Source organism: Triticum aestivum, chromosome 5D (genome assembly GCF_018294505.1).
Source record: "Triticum aestivum cultivar Chinese Spring chromosome 5D, IWGSC CS RefSeq v2.1, whole genome shotgun sequence".
Lineage (NCBI taxonomy): Eukaryota > Viridiplantae > Streptophyta > Magnoliopsida > Poales > Poaceae > Triticum > Triticum aestivum.
The window spans coordinates 569,068,113-569,083,429 of NC_057808.1; the positions used below are offsets into that span (position 1 = coordinate 569,068,113).

General features: G+C 44.3%; 1 protein-coding gene across 1 annotated transcript; it reads right to left on the minus strand.

Annotated features, from left to right (window-relative positions):
- Window positions 1-5,787: 5,787 nt before the first annotated feature.
- LOC123124012 (uncharacterized) lies at window positions 5,788-11,597 on the minus strand. Its single transcript, XM_044544708.1, has 8 exons — window positions 11,195-11,597; window positions 10,910-11,046; window positions 9,915-10,028; window positions 9,769-9,837; window positions 9,213-9,351; window positions 8,633-8,793; window positions 8,426-8,555; window positions 5,788-7,984 (listed from the first exon to the last, which is right to left on the minus strand). The coding sequence occupies exons 1-8, from the start codon at window positions 11,534-11,536 to the stop codon at window positions 6,203-6,205; spliced, it is 2,874 nt and encodes a 957-aa protein (XP_044400643.1). The 5' UTR covers window positions 11,537-11,597; the 3' UTR covers window positions 5,788-6,202.
- Window positions 11,598-15,317: the final 3,720 nt, after the last annotated feature.

Consider the following 15,317-nt stretch of genomic DNA (forward strand, 5'->3'; position numbering starts at 1 on the left):
TGGGGAGGCCATCTTCAAGCTTCACGAGAAAATCGAGCACCTCCAAGCCCAAATCTATGACCTACAAAACCAAAACTGTGAGTATGAATATAGATTCAAGAGGATGAGTTTGGCTGCAGATTTAAGGATCCCGGAGACTCGATCATCCTTCTATGATGGTGAGCCTATGCCTTGGAAGATGGACGACAAGCCTACATCATCAACAACCCCTTCACCAGCAAAGGAGATATAATCACATGGGTATGGGCACTCCCCTTGGCAACTGCCAAGCTTGGGGCAGGTGCCCCGGTTCGTATCACCATCACACTCCTATCTTTACCATTTTTTAGTTAGATCCTTTTAGTAATATCTTGATCTAGTAGAATAAAGTTTTTGGTATGATCTAGTTTTGAGCTTTGCTTTATGATCCCTCTGTGTAATCGAGTCCGTGAGCTATATATAATAAAGATTAGTGTTGAGTCAAGGGCTTGATTATTTTGCCATGATCTTGAGGGAATAAAAGAAAAGAGAAAAGAATAAAAAGTAACAAAGAGATCATATTGATCTTATGGAGAGTGATGACTTCACATATAAAGAGTATGATGATTAAAAGTTGTTGAGAGTTGAAAAACATAGTTTTGGTCATCGTTGCAATTAATAGGAAGTAATAAAGAAAGAGAGGTTTCACATATAAATATACTATCTTGGACATCTTTTATGATTGTGAGCACTCATTAAAATATGACATGCTAAAGAGTTGATGTTGGACAAGGAAGACAACGTAATGGGTTATGTTTTCTTATATCTAAACTAAAGTATATTGTCATGGATCATCCAACATGTTGAGCTTGCCTTTCTCCCTCATGCTAGCCAAATTCTTTGCACCAAGTGGAGATACTACTTGTGCTTCCAAATATCCTTAAACCCAGTTTTGCCATGAGAGTCCACCATATCTACCTATGGATTGAGTAAGATCCTTCAAGTAAGTTGTCATCGGTGCAAGCAATAAAAATTGCTCTCTAAATATGTATGATTGATTAGTGTGGAGGAAATAAGCTTTATACGATCTTGTGATGTGGAAGAAATAAAAGCGACGGACTGCATAATAAAGGTCCATATCACAAGTGGCAAATAAAGTGACGTTCTTTCGCATTAAGATTTTGTGCATCCAACCCTGAAAGCGCATGACAACCTCTGCTTCCCTCTGCGAAGGGCCTATCTTTCACTTTTATCTTCTACCTTATGCAAGAGTCATGGTGATCTTCACCTTTTCTTTTTACATTTTATCCTTTGGCAAGCACCTTGCGTTGGAAAGATCCTGATATATATATACCCAATTGGATGTAAGTTAGCATGAACTATTATTGTTGACATTACCCTTGAGGTAAAAGGTTGGGAGGCGAAACTATAAGCCCCTATCTTTCTCTGTGTCCGATTAAAACTCCGTAACCACAAGTATTGCGTGAGTGTTAGCAATTGTGAAAGACTAAATGATAGTTGAGTATGTGGACTTGCTGAAAAGCTCTTATATTGACTCTTTCTGATGTTATGATAAATTGCAATTGCTTCAGTGACTGAGATTATAGTTTGTTAGTTCCCCACAAAGTTTCTGATTCATACTTTGCATTGTGAATAGATTATTACTTGAGCATAAGAAATCATATGACAACATCCATATATGTTGCTATTATAAGAATGATCATGATGCCCTCATGTCCGTATTTTATTTTATCAACACCTCTATCTCTAAACATGTGGACATATTTATCGTTATCGGCTTCCGCTTGAGGACAAGCGAGGTCTAAGCTTGGGGGAGTTGATACGTCCATTTTGCATCATGCTTTTATATTGATATTTATTGCATTATGGGCTGTTATTACACATTATGTCACAATACTTATGTCTATTCTCTCTTATTTTACAAGGTTTACATAAAGAGGGAGAATGCCGGAAGCTGGAATTCTGGGCTGGAAAAGGAGCAAATATTAGAGACCTATTCTGCACAACTCCAAAAGTCCTGAAACTCCACGGAAGTTATTTTTGGAAATAATACAAAATACTGAGCGAAGAAAATACCAGAGGGGGCCCACACCCTGGCCACGAGGGTGGGGGCGCGCCCTACCCCCCTGGGCGCGCCCCCCTACCTCGTGGGCCTCTGGTGGCCCTCCAGTGCCCATCTTCTGCTATATGAAGTCTTTCGTCCGAGAAAAAATCATAAGCAAGCTTTCGGGACGAGACTCCGCCGCCACGAGGCGGAACCTTGGCGGAACCAATCTAGGGCTCTGGCGGAGCTGTTCTGCCGGGGACACTTCCCTCCGGGAGGGGGAAATCATCGCCATCGTCATCACCAACGCTCCTCTCATCGGGAGGGGGGCAATCTCCATCAACATCTTCACCAGCACCATCTCCTCTCAAACCCTAGTTCATCTCTTGTATCCAATTCTTGTCTCTAAGTCTGAGATTGGTACTTTTAGGTTGCTAGTAGTGTTGATTACTCCTTGTAGTTGATGCTAGTTGGTTTATTTGGTGGAAGATCATATGTTCAGATCCATTATGCATATTAATACCCCTCTGATTATGAACATGAATATGCTTTGTGAGTAGTTACGTTTGTTTGTGAGGACATGGGAGAAGTCTTGCTATTAGTAGTCATGTGAATTTGGTATTCGTTCGATATTTTGATGAGATGTATGTTGTCTCTCGTCTAGCGGTGTTATGTGAACGTCGACTACATGACACTTCACCATTATTTGGGCCTAGAGGAAGGCATTGGGAAGTAATAAGTAGATGATGGGTTGCTAGAGTGACAGAAGCTTAAACCCTAGTTTATGCGTTGCTTCGTAAGGGGCTGATTTGGATCCATATGTTTCATGCTATGGTTAGGTTTACCTTAATACTTCTTTTGTAGTTGCGGATGCTTTCATTAGGAGTTAATCATAAGTGGGATGCTTGTCCAAGTAAGGACAGCACCCAAGCACCGGTCCACCCACATATCAAATTATCAAAGTACCGAACACGAATCATATGAACGTGATGAAAACTAGCTTGACGATAATTCCCACGTGTCCTCGGGAGCGTTTTCCTTTATATAAGAATTTGTCCAGGCTTGTCCTTTGCTACAAAAAGGATTGGGCCACCTTGCTGCACCTTATTTACTTTTGTTACTTGTTGCTCGTTACCAAGTACCTTATCACAAAACTATCTGTTACCGATAATTTCAGTGCTTGCAGAGAATACCTTGCTGAAAACCGCTTACCATTTCCTTCTGCTCCTCGTTGGGTTCGACACTCTTACTTATCGAAAGGACTACGATAGATTCCCTATACTTGTGGGTCATCACAGATGACAACAAGAAGGTGCAAAAGGCTCTATTTTAGAAGGATCCGGATATCTGTAGGATGAAGCAAGAGAGGAATCAACAGAATGAGTAGAGCAAAAGAAGAGGGAAAAGATATTTATTTGTAATATTGTGGTGTATGCAAGTGTTGTTCATGACAGACCAGGTCCACTCCAAGTAAAATATGGCTCTCCCAGGGCTTCATTCCCTGGGAACTTAGTATCTCTAAGTGATGTATGCATATAACTCCTCTTATATAGCCTACTTGCTTAGTGATTCTTTCCCTCTTGTGAATGTGACGACCAGAGCACTCATCCCCTCCTGGCTTTGCCGACGAGTCTCTAGATCTGACTCCCTCTGCCTACCACTCGGGCCGGGAGAGGGATCCAGGTGCCTCGTCGCTGGTCAGTAGTTTAGGTTAGGATTTTTTTCCCTCAAAGGGGCAGCGCTCAGGTTGACAACGACGCTTCATCTTCGAGTTGGTCTTTTAGGCTTCAATCCTCCTTGAGTTTGCTCGTTAGGGTGGAATCGACAGAGCTTCGGCGTAGATTAATGGCATCTCCTTGGGGTAGCGAGGTTAGGGTTTTCTCATCGTATGGGTGTGACAGAGAGAATGGGTGTCAAGTAAAGACCTCTCGGCTGTCATAGACAAGGTCGGGCCAGCTTCAGTAGGGGCGCGACGACAACGTCTTATCCTGGTGACAACGATGGTGATTGTTGGTGGTCTAGGTACTCAATGTATTTTTTAGGTTAATAATTACACCTGGGTACATAAACTTGGGTGACGATAACAAAAATAAATTTTAAAACCCATAAAAGTGGTACATTGTCTTTGATGCAGACTCAATTAGGCAGCAACCTCACCCAAAATAGCCACGTTGGGCGCCACATATAGCAGGAAAAGCCGGTTGAGCATGTGTTTTTTTAACGAAAAGACCCCTGCAATATATGCTAATTAACCCATGCCACTCTTCTCTTTTTTATCTCCTACTGAAGCTGGCCTAACAGCAATGGCGACGCCACACCCACTTCTTGTGTGCATGCCATGGAGGGAGGGTAGAAGGTAGGGCACTCTACTAGTCGTTGTGCACCCCTGAGAGGCGAGATCTACGACGGGAACAACAACGTCAACCAAGCTTTTGACATCGGCAGTGACATGGCTAGAAAATGGAGAATGACCTCATAGCTTCATTTTGGCTCCAAAAAAGCCATTAAGGTGCGTTCTTTGTTCGGTGCATGATGGTGTTCTGCTGATGTCAGTCATGAAATAGGTGGATGAGATTGGGTCATGTGAAATTGGCCAACATGATAGGGTTGAATCTGTGGGCGCAAAAATAACGCCGGTTCTTAGAGTGTGCAATGAAGGATTTGATGCAGGACGACGATTTCAGAGCTATCCATACGAGGTACTAAATCAGGTTTTTAGGTTTCACTGATTTTTTTACTGACTGGAAATTTGACTGAATGTGTCTCTACCATTTATATTTTATACGGGTTACACTCCTATGAGTACTTGAGGTGGACCGATGAAGAATGGTAAGGGAGAGCAAGGTTTGTGATTCACAAGCTTGCAGATGAAAACAAGAAGCTGCAAAAGGCTAGGCTCAGTTTGAGAAGGATCGGGATATCTGCAGGATGAAGCAAGAGAGGAATCAACATAATGAGTAGAGCAAAATAAGGGGAAGAGAGTTTTGTTTGTAATATTTGTGGTGTTTGCAAGTGTTGTTCTTTATGATGGGGTTTGCATTGCTTATTATGCAGTTTGTGTCATTGTAGATCAATGTATGCTGAAGAAGAATAAATGGAACATGTCGGGTTTCTCAAGTTGATTATGTGAAGTTTTTGTCCAAGGTGTCAATTGAGCAACTGTAGTTTGTTACTCGAATGAAAATTGAGGTAAATAGTAATTGGATAGAATTGCAAACTGAAAATGCAAACTAATTTGGACAGAATTGAAACCGAATTTACCCAAAGAACATGATTGCATCATACTAACTAATGGTACAAAAAGCCGTCAAATTCCTCAGTAGGGTAGAGAACGTAGCTAAAAGTATCAGATGAGAGTTAGCACGAGGGCTTTACCCAGGTTCGGGCCATCATGGTGAGGTAATACCCTACCTAAATGATACAACATCAAAATAATGTACCAATTTTATGGGTTTTTTTTGTATGGTTATGTTACCAAAAATAGCGCAAGTTTATGTGCTCCAAATGTAATTAACTCTTTTTATTATGTTTTGGGTGCCTTGTTTATATAATGAACCTTTATAATAATAGATTGGGGTCATTTTTAAGAAGAAAAAACTCCTATGGCCTCCTCGGATTTTGAACCTCAAGTTCGATCATAAAATTGACTTATAAAATATTAGGTCATATGCTAGTCACATGGCATAAATTTGAAATGTCTCTGTCAAATATTAGGTCATAGATAGTGTGAGTTTAATTAAATCACATACTCTTGTAGAGCAATTTGAATCTCACCCAAAGGAAGGCATTGCAACATATCTGATATTCATCAAAGACAGAGTACAGAGTACAGCGACAAAATTGTACAACCAAATGAAGTCAAATTCTTGAATTCACCATGAATAATCGACACTACAAAACAAACTCCTGGCTGGTGGGGGCAGCATCTCCTTATTCTGTAAACTCCAAGAAGAAAAACATTCTAATCTAAACCTCAGATGGAGTTGCACTGAAGAAGCCCTTATTCATTCTCTTTCTTCTCTGCGCCGCAACTCGCATATCTACACCTCGGCACACTATGTACACCAACAAATCCGACCTCAAATCTAACAAAACCGCCTCCTCCCGCAATCTCGGAATAAATCGGAGAACATATACAACCAGCCAGATAGATGAGGTGAGGTGAGGTGAGGTGAGATGCTATCTTGACCAGGGCCCTCCACCAAACTGCCTGAAGCAAGCAGCAGAGGAAGAAGGATGGGTCATTCCCTGTGCCCATTGCAGATTGCTGTCGACCTGACTGCCTGCCACATTATTCTGGGTGTACCCATACATGTCTGTGGATAAAGGAACCATGTTCTCAGCAACACCAAGAGGAGCAACTAGATTCCTCCTTCCTCCAAGGAGCAGCTGGTCAGAGCCCGGCGGGCGTGAAGATACCTGCTGCTTGTACTGGGACAGGACGCTCAGAAGGCTCCCGTCCCCGCCAGGCAGATCCTGGCCTAAAACGACGCCGTTTGATCCCATTCCAGACCAATTATTATGTGATGGTTGGTCCTCATCAGGGAACCAGCTGCGACTCTGATCCGCAGGCACGTGACCAGCAAAACTTTGGGGCTCGGCCATAGGAAAGCTGTTCTGAGTACAGAGCGTTGCACTGGGATACATGTTAATGTTGTTCTCAACTTGCTGCGAGTAAAGTCCGCTGTGCCTCTCACCAAGCAACTGCATCTGCTCTTGGGCCAGACCAGATTGAGCTAGGTGTCCGTTTGTCATGGAATGCAAGCCCATAGACTGTTTCATGCCGTTCACATGTCCCAGGGAATAAGAGGGGACCATTCCGACACCCTTCACGCCATTTAGGAGCTGCTCACCGTTTAGCTGGTTCGTGCTTGGTTGCAACAGAGATGCTGAATTGCTCATCGGTTGTGCAGCAGGAACACTGATTTGAGCTTGCTGTCTGCGTCTGTCATCTACCTCCAAGTCAATCAAACAAGTTGCTGGCCCTCCAGAGAGATGATGTTTGAGCTGCAGGGCACCTGATTGTGCATACAGATCATTCCCCGGAGGGTGGTAAAAGGAATCCACAGGACTTGCTGGCTGCCATAATTCTTTCTGGCATTTTGCAGGCCCTTTTAGTTCAGGACCTTTCGCATTATTTTGTCTGCTCGAAGTACTATCAGAGGGCATCATTGTAATATTATCAGTCTCTCTTTGATCAAGAATCATGCCATTCATCTCATTTTTATTGTCAGGTCCAGTTGAGGCACTCGGGTAGCACATGTTCTTCAAGTCGTCAGTTCGCTCATCGAAACCGCCATGAACATGAATAGGAAAACCTATATAGCCAGTCTTCTTGCAATCTTGAACTAGCATATTTGAGCTGTTGAGGCCTTGAATAGGTGAGATCGTGCCGCTGATGGCCTTGGGCTCCTGAGATTGCATATCTGCTTGGAGAGTTGTATCATTGCAGCTGGTGTCTTCCATATCATCATCTGCCATGCCTGGATCGCTCTGGGAGATTCCGTTCCTACAGCTTATATCCATAAGGGCTTCATCTTGCGCGTCTGAGCTGTCGCCACTTTTAGCACTTGTGCTGCTGATCTTTTCAACTTCTTCATCTTGCTCGTCTGAGGTACCCTGACTCTGGGTAGGTATATTCGTGTTATTCATGTCCATAACATCTTGATCTGTCACGTTTGGGCCGTCATGAGAGTCAGTGGATGTACCTGTATCACTTGTATCATTGCCCTCTTGATCTGTCGTGTTTGGGCTGTCATGAGAGTCTGTGGATGTATCAGTAGTATCACTTGTATCATTGGCATCTTCTTCATCTTCAAGACCTGCACTGCTAGTATTCCCGGATTGCGGCACATCCTGAGGCGAGTGCTCTACCGGTTCTTCCTGTCCATCTGAGGTGCCACCATTTCGATAAGCACCATCTTGTTCAACTTCTGCGGTTCTGACACCTAACTGCTCTGCCTTCTCATAAAAAAATTAGAAGGCAGATTGTTAGAAACTAATCATAACTTTTAAATGAATACATAATAAATAAGAAATGCTTTGCAAATTTTCATGTTTACCCGGCGCCTAAACCGACTGTGCTGCATGATTACTAATACATTGCCATCATAAAATTGTATAATGACCCATTGGGCAGCAATGTGTATTAAAAAACCTGCTATTCTTGTGCACAATAGATGTATAGCTGTACCAAATACTATCAACAGCACGTCTTTTGAAGCAAGCATCTACAACCTAGTCCGGGATTTGTTAGAGATGCACGTGCAAGCAGTTTGACATCATGTTCGCTCAACCCATCTAAGCGAAAAATCCGGTTCATTTTCATATACAGAAGTTAAATTCCACGTCATGTTCTTCATATAAAAGTAGAAGTGCTCAAAATGGTAAGGCATAACAAACCTTTTCCACCTCAGACATATTCCTTTCTGCAATTTCAAGGCACAATGACCTCCTTAATTTCTCAGCAATCAACTTCTCTTCCCGTCGGGCCTTGAAAGCAGCAGGGAGTTCTTTACATGACAGAATGACCCTAGCATGGGTATAGTTTGACGTAAGAAAAGACCCATCAAAAGTAAAAACAGACAAAATTAAGATATTATTACTGACCAATGATCGTGCAGTTTCTGTTTCTCATCCTCCATCAGTGTCTCATATGGTTTCACATGGAAGTTGTCAATATCACCAATAACACCAACAAGATGTCTTGTCTGAATGCCATCACCAGATTGCTTCATTCTCTTAACAAGATCATGCTGAGCCCTGCTGACCTGAATAATAGGAACACCAAAGTAAATCTGTGATTCCAGATCAGCATAACATCAGCAGTACACTAAAAACAATTGCTGGTAGATACATCCAACAATATGGCATCTTCCTAAGGGAACATGATATATTACTATCGCTGTGGCTAATGGGTGCAACAATTAAAAAAATCAACATATTGTTCTCTAGGAAAACACTTCAGAAAACTGGATTTATGTCAGATCTAACGGTTACTTTAATCCTAAATGAATTCGATGCTACTGGGTTGAACAAGCAAATTAAAGCTTGACACTGCATTAGAAACAGAAGTGATATATGATTGCTTATATTATGTTAAGAAGAACTGCAATGGCTCGGACTTTATTTACATTTCAACTCCAGCATAGCGGAAGCAGAAATTTATTCTAAGCACCAAAAAGTTTACCTTAATATATGACATATACTTTGTGACGTCACCGTTTCGTACAACCTTCATGGGTATTGCATTCTTAGGAGCATTAGAAAATATGACATTTTCTCCGGATGACTGCCGGTCCCCTCGTCGCTGTTTAGCAAGGTTATCCCTACACGAGATAAGCAATAATAGGCTTCAAGTTAGAATAATCCAAAACACACGAGCTTTTCCTTTTGTAAGCGCCAATGGGAAGCAGTTGAACTATTAGTAGCAACTAACGAAGTATCACCAGGGTATTCAAACTAGTAACAAATATATGAGATATATATTTCACAAGATAACAAAAAAGGAAGTGCCAATCCAATGATAAATCCTAAAGGCTAGGTGGCGAGCCAGAAGCTTAAGGACTAAAAAGGAGCTCGAAAAGTTAGATGCTTAAAAAGAAACTTGCTTAAATCTCAGTGAATCATAAAACTATTCAAAGGTTGTTTGACAAGTGGGTCATTTTGGGGATGAAGGAGCAACTACCAATAAGACGTAGAAGCGAAAGCATTGAATAAATAAAATCTGAGGGAGAGAGAATAACCTGAACAAGCTTTTTGGATTGTCACAAGTCAACCATTTGTCCCTCCACCTCGTGACGGTATCAGTCATGCTGCATGGTTAGGGTGTTATTAAGAAGGGCATTGCAATATGAGCAGAATGGAGTAGATTATTAGCATTTTGACATACTCGGAGTGGTAGTTCTTCAAGTGTGCATGATATGCCTTCTTATCAGCTCTGATTTGCTGCTCCTTGTTAAGGACAGCATCTGGGTGAAGATCACCACAGCAAAGAGCAGAGGACCTGGAGTGCAACGGAAGCTAATGAGCACCCATATCCAAGAGAAACTGGGAAGTATGTAAGGAGGGAACCGCCAAGCAGCAGAGAGAAATTTTTTCTGAAGAGCAGCACCAGAGGCAGCAATACATTAATTTGGTAGTGATGCAATTACGTTCATGCATAAGAAAAAGGAACTGTGCAAGTAAAATTTGGTGCATGTGAGCTTCCTTTGTTGAATATATATAAATAATTTTCTTTTCTTTAAAGATATAGGTGAGGCACAAGAATCGCATCATACCAGTCATAACCTTATAACATTAAAAATGTGCAAGCCAACTAACTAAAGTTGTGTCATCGCAAAAAAAAAGAGTTGTTTGTTACACTGATAGTGGAGCAGAAAAAAAAATCATTATTGGTCATATGTATGAGGCAATTAAGAGTGTATGTATGGGGAGCAAAAGGTTGGTTTTAGATGGAAGAAAGAGGTTCCAATTCCAGTCTTGAGTGAAACTGGTCATGTTTGAGTAGAGTAAAGAAAAGGTAGGTATTGGACAAGACGTAGGCGTGGAATGTAAAAAGCTAGTGTAGTAGCAATTGTGAGTCCTTAACAGCAACAGGCATTGATATTGATATATAAAATACAAGCACCAAAAGCTAGTGAAGAGAGCATAAGTAAGAATGCTGCACAAAAAGGGATAATGAGCAGGAAAGCTAGCAATTGTCAGTTGCTAACACTTAGAGTAGTTAGCAGTCATGGGTAAAATAGTGACTAGTACTCTAGTAGTATAAATAAAATAGCAAACTGACTGAATGAAGACAGCAGAATCATCCGAAGGTCTGACACCAAGCAGTCAAGTCAAGTAAAAAAAGTAGGAAGGAAGGAAGGAATAGTAAGCAGTACTTGCCAGGTTACAAGGGGATTCCCAAAGTGGTGATTTTCCCCGGTGAGCAAATCCTGCACTGCTTCCTCGGCGTCGGACCCTGCCGGAAGAAACCGAGCAAGGAACCTCCTGTCGGCCTCCGTCAGGCAGGCGTCCCAGACCTAGGAAAATAGCAAAGCACCCACCCTCAGCATCCATCCATCCATCCATATACCCATCCATATACCCATCCATATACCCAGAGGGATTAGTACTATTACCTGGTAGAGGGAGAGGGAGAGGGAGAGGGAGAGGGATTAGTACTAGTACCTCGTAGGAGAAGACCCCACCGAGGAGAGGGATGTCGGCGAGGGAGAAAATCCGCCTGGGGACGGTGGCGACGTCGGCGAGGGTGCGAGGGGCGCGGGGCGGGGAGTCGAGGAAGGGCGCGAGATGGCGCCAGGGGATGCCGATCTGGTCGTCGGCGGGGAGGGCCCGCCTGGCGCGGTCATCCCAGCGGAGGTGGATGTGGGAGCTCAGGGTGAGCAGCGGGGAGCGGGGCGGCTGCTCGATGTGGGGCCTGGGCCGCTTGCTCGATCTGTGCTGCTGCTGGTGGTGGTGGTTGGGCGGGGGCGCGTTCGGCGGCCGCTTCCTCGGCTGGCCGGCTGACATCTCACCCGTCTTTCGCGGGGCGGCGGCGGCGGCGGGGGGAGTCGACGGCCGGGGGGGTTGGGAGGGGAAAGAGGGGAGAGGACGAGGGTTGGACTCTGATGATGAGGATCCCCTCCCTACCCCTACCCTCCCTCCGCTGCTGCGGCGGCGTTGGTGGGTTTGGATGAGGGATTATCCGCCGTCCGATCCCATCCAACATCCAACATCTCTATCCCGACGCCGTCCGATTCTTTTCTTTTCTTTTCTTTTCTTTTCTTAACCTAGCCTAGCCTAGCCTAGAAGATACTCGTATGTGTATCCGTGTAGGAAGGAGTGCTAGCTCAAAAAAGGATATTGTTGTAGCTCGGATTAATTTCACAAAATAAATATAGTAACACATTATTTATTATCAAGCTATTATCAGAAGATATGAAGATGGCGGTTCATGAAGCAGGCTTATTGAAGGCCCAAGACCCAAAGGCGACTTAAGGCCTAAAGGGATGAGCCGCCATATGTTTAACTTGTACTGTAAGGCAAGCTTCGTAGAAACCGAGCCGGTCACATTATTGTGAACCGACCGGATTCTGTAAGCCGCCGGGAATCAACCTGTATATAAAGGGGTGACCCGGCGGCGGGTTAACTCAAGAAACAACTGATCGAGAGCTAGGTCAAGCGTATTCGCTCCCTGGTATCAAAACCCAAGCAATACAACCTAAAGCAGGAGTAAGCTTTTACCTCGTTGAGAGGGGCCGAACCTGGGTAAACTCTCTGTATCTGTCGTGGAATAGTCACGGCAGATGCCTTTGTGAAAGGACTTAGTCGTGGAGCCATCGCAACTAGGAAGCTTAAAGGGGTTAAAACGGGACAAAGGACACGAGGGTTATACTGGTTCGGCCCCTTACGGTGAAGGTAAAAGCCTACTCCAGTTGAGGTGGAATTACTAGGGTTTCGATGACCAGGGAGCGAATCCGCTATGCCTGGCTACCGATTTGATGTTACTGCCCCTGAACCGCCGCTTGGGTCGTCCCTTTATATAGAGAGGTTAACGCCCAGCGGCTCTCAGAGTCCCGGCCGGCTTATAAACAGTGTCCGGCTCGGACTCTTAACTATTCTTGCCTTACACTACAAGTCATGCCATAACGGCGGTTTAACACTACGGGCCTTAAGTCGCCTCTGGGCCTTAGGCCCATTACTAAACCGCCATCCTTAATCTGTCCTTGGGCTTCTGAATGAAGAGCTGTCGCAACGTAACCCGGCCCATCCTGGGCGGGTTACACCAGTAACTATATTCCTAACATTAGGCCCCAGATTGATTTGAATCGGTTCATGTCAATCTTCAATACTTTAAGAAAAAATCTTCTGGCTTTTGTTTGCGCAAAGGCTATAACCCGTCATGACGTCATCTTCTGGATTCTTGGTAACCCGCCGTGACGTCATTCTCCATTAATGCACGTTCTGCCCAACGTATCTCAATGGATCCTTATCTTAATAACTATCCCGAAAATCGAGGCGTCTCTGCAGCTGGATAATCATGTCTTCAGCCTCCTCGTTTCTCGCGCCCACTTATCAGCCGTCCCTTACAAATAGGCACGACCGGGTCCTGTCTCATTCTCCCCTTTCCATCGTCTCCCTCCTCTCGACGTCTCAGAACCCGAGCTCCGCCGCCGCCACGCATCTCATCTGCACCAACCAAGGCCGCTGCATCGATCTGTCTTGACCAGAGAACCGCGGCGCACCTCCGCTGCTCATCAGCACCAGTAAGTCTTCGTCGTCCCGTACATTAGATCCGCATTAGGGTTTTGCGAGTTCTCTGTGTTCTTCATGGTTCCCCGCGATTCCTTCACAGTCCTTCCACAACGGTTTCTTTTGATTCGAAAACAGCACAGAACTCCTGCGGTAGCAGTTTCACACCCATTTTCAATACTAGCAGATCCCTTTTGCTTGCAAAAAGACCTCATTAGAGCTTATGAACTTCTCTGTACCAGTTTTTAGGTCTAGAAAATTTTCTTTTCTGGACGACCGTTTGATCCAAAATAATCACTGCAACCTGTGAAACTTGTTTGTGCAACACTTAGGCAAAAAACTGCATCTGTTAGCCATGGCGGCTCATATCACCGGCTTAAAAAGGCAATGCTTCATGAATATTCCGGATCATTCATAATAGATTTAAATAACTTAATTGCTCATGATATCCATGGCAGCTTAAATAACCTGACACAATTAGCCATATATATCATTAGGCCCCTTCATAAGCCGCCACCTTAAATACTGAACTGAAATTTTCCTCTGGCTTAAATTTGAACCGGAAACTTTATTTTGTCATAGGCTTTCATCCTTCACAATGCCGCCCAAGGCTCCCAAGGCACCCATTGCATGCAACTGGGTTAGATCCAACGTCACTGATAGCACCTTAGCTGATTTCGTGAAAACGGGTTACCTGCCAAAGAAAGAGGTCATGTCCTATCGTGCTCCTGACCCGTCCGAAGAGAGACCTCAACCCAAGGATGGAGAAGTTGTCATATTTGCTGATCACATGAGCCGGGGCTTTGCTCCTCCCGGCTCAAAATTCTTCAGAGATGTCCTGCACTTTTTCGACCTGCGACCTCAAGACATTGGACCCAATTCCGTGTCAAACATCTGCAACTTCCAAGTGTTCTGTGAGGTGTACCTTGGAGAAGAACCCAGCTTGCTACTCTTTAGAGAATTATTTTATCTGAACCACCAAAATGAATGTGCCAATGGGCCCAGCCTGGAGCTCGGTGGAATCTCAATCCAAACGACGGAGAGATTGTCTCTTCCCTTATGCTGAGCCGCCAAGCCACCCGAAAGATTGGAACCAGACATGGTTCTACTGCCAAGACACTTCTCCGGCTGATGAGAATCCTCTGCCCGGCTTTTGCGCCCTGCGTCTGGAATCAAATCACCCCTTGCCAGATAAATTATCTCAAGCTGAACGTCAACCATTTACTCCCACCATCAACAAGATCAAAGCTCTTCTGGGGAACGGGCTAAATGGCATTGATCTGGTCCGGGTTTGGATTGCCTGGCGGGTGATTCCTTTAAGCCGCCGCCCCGGCTTGATGTGCGATTACACGGGCCAGAAGGATGATCCTCTTCGGCACAGTCCAGACGACTTACCTGAGGATGTTATTGATGATACGACCAAGTCTCTTCTGAACGAGAGCCTGGCAGATTGCGGGAGAGTGGGCTTAAATCCTTTCTGCAAAGCTAACCCGGCTCCAGTGGTAAACCATTAACCTGAACACTTTACCTTCCATTTTAACGATTTCGTCTTAACTTTAAAAACCTTTGTTGTATTTTACAGGCTAATGATAAATTCTGGAAGGTCAAGTATGACCATGAAGCTGCCAAGAAAGCCAGAAAAGTTAAGAAAGCCGCCAGGAAAGCCGCTCCCCGTAAGAAGGGGAATAAACCTAGCGCCTCGGACCTGCTTCATCTGGAAGACACCTCCGAGTCAGAGGTAGCTCTTGACTCTTTAGGCCCCTTTTTTAACCATCTTATTGACATGGATTATCAGCAGGAGGACACCGGAGCAAGTCATGAAGCGATTGAAGAGGTAACTATAATTTCCTCCGGCTCCGAGCCTTTGCCGAGACAGAAAGTCCGAAGAGTAACCCGGAAAGTAAGATTTTCACATCCTTTAGCTTATCAAGATCCTGAATTTCTTTTGAAGCGACATATTTATGAGAGTCGGAGGCAGCCCCGGACCAGCAAAGATGCAGACCTCTCCTCCGGCTTACCCGAAGCATCAAGGAAGCGCCGGACTGAGGTTATCTCCGAC

Excerpts from the sequence above, each read along its gene's own strand:
- LOC123124012 (XM_044544708.1), bottom strand. The coding sequence starts at position 11,536 with ATGTCAGCCGGCCAGCCGAGGAAGCGGCCGCCGAACGCGCCCCCGCCC. Across the intron at positions 9,352-9,768 it reads AATCCAAAAAGCTTGTTCAG|GGATAACCTTGCTAAACAGC; the intron begins GTTATTCTCTCT and ends TATCTCGTGTAG. Across the intron at positions 8,556-8,632 it reads CAGAAACTGCACGATCATTG|GGTCATTCTGTCATGTAAAG; the intron begins GTCAGTAATAAT and ends TACCCATGCTAG.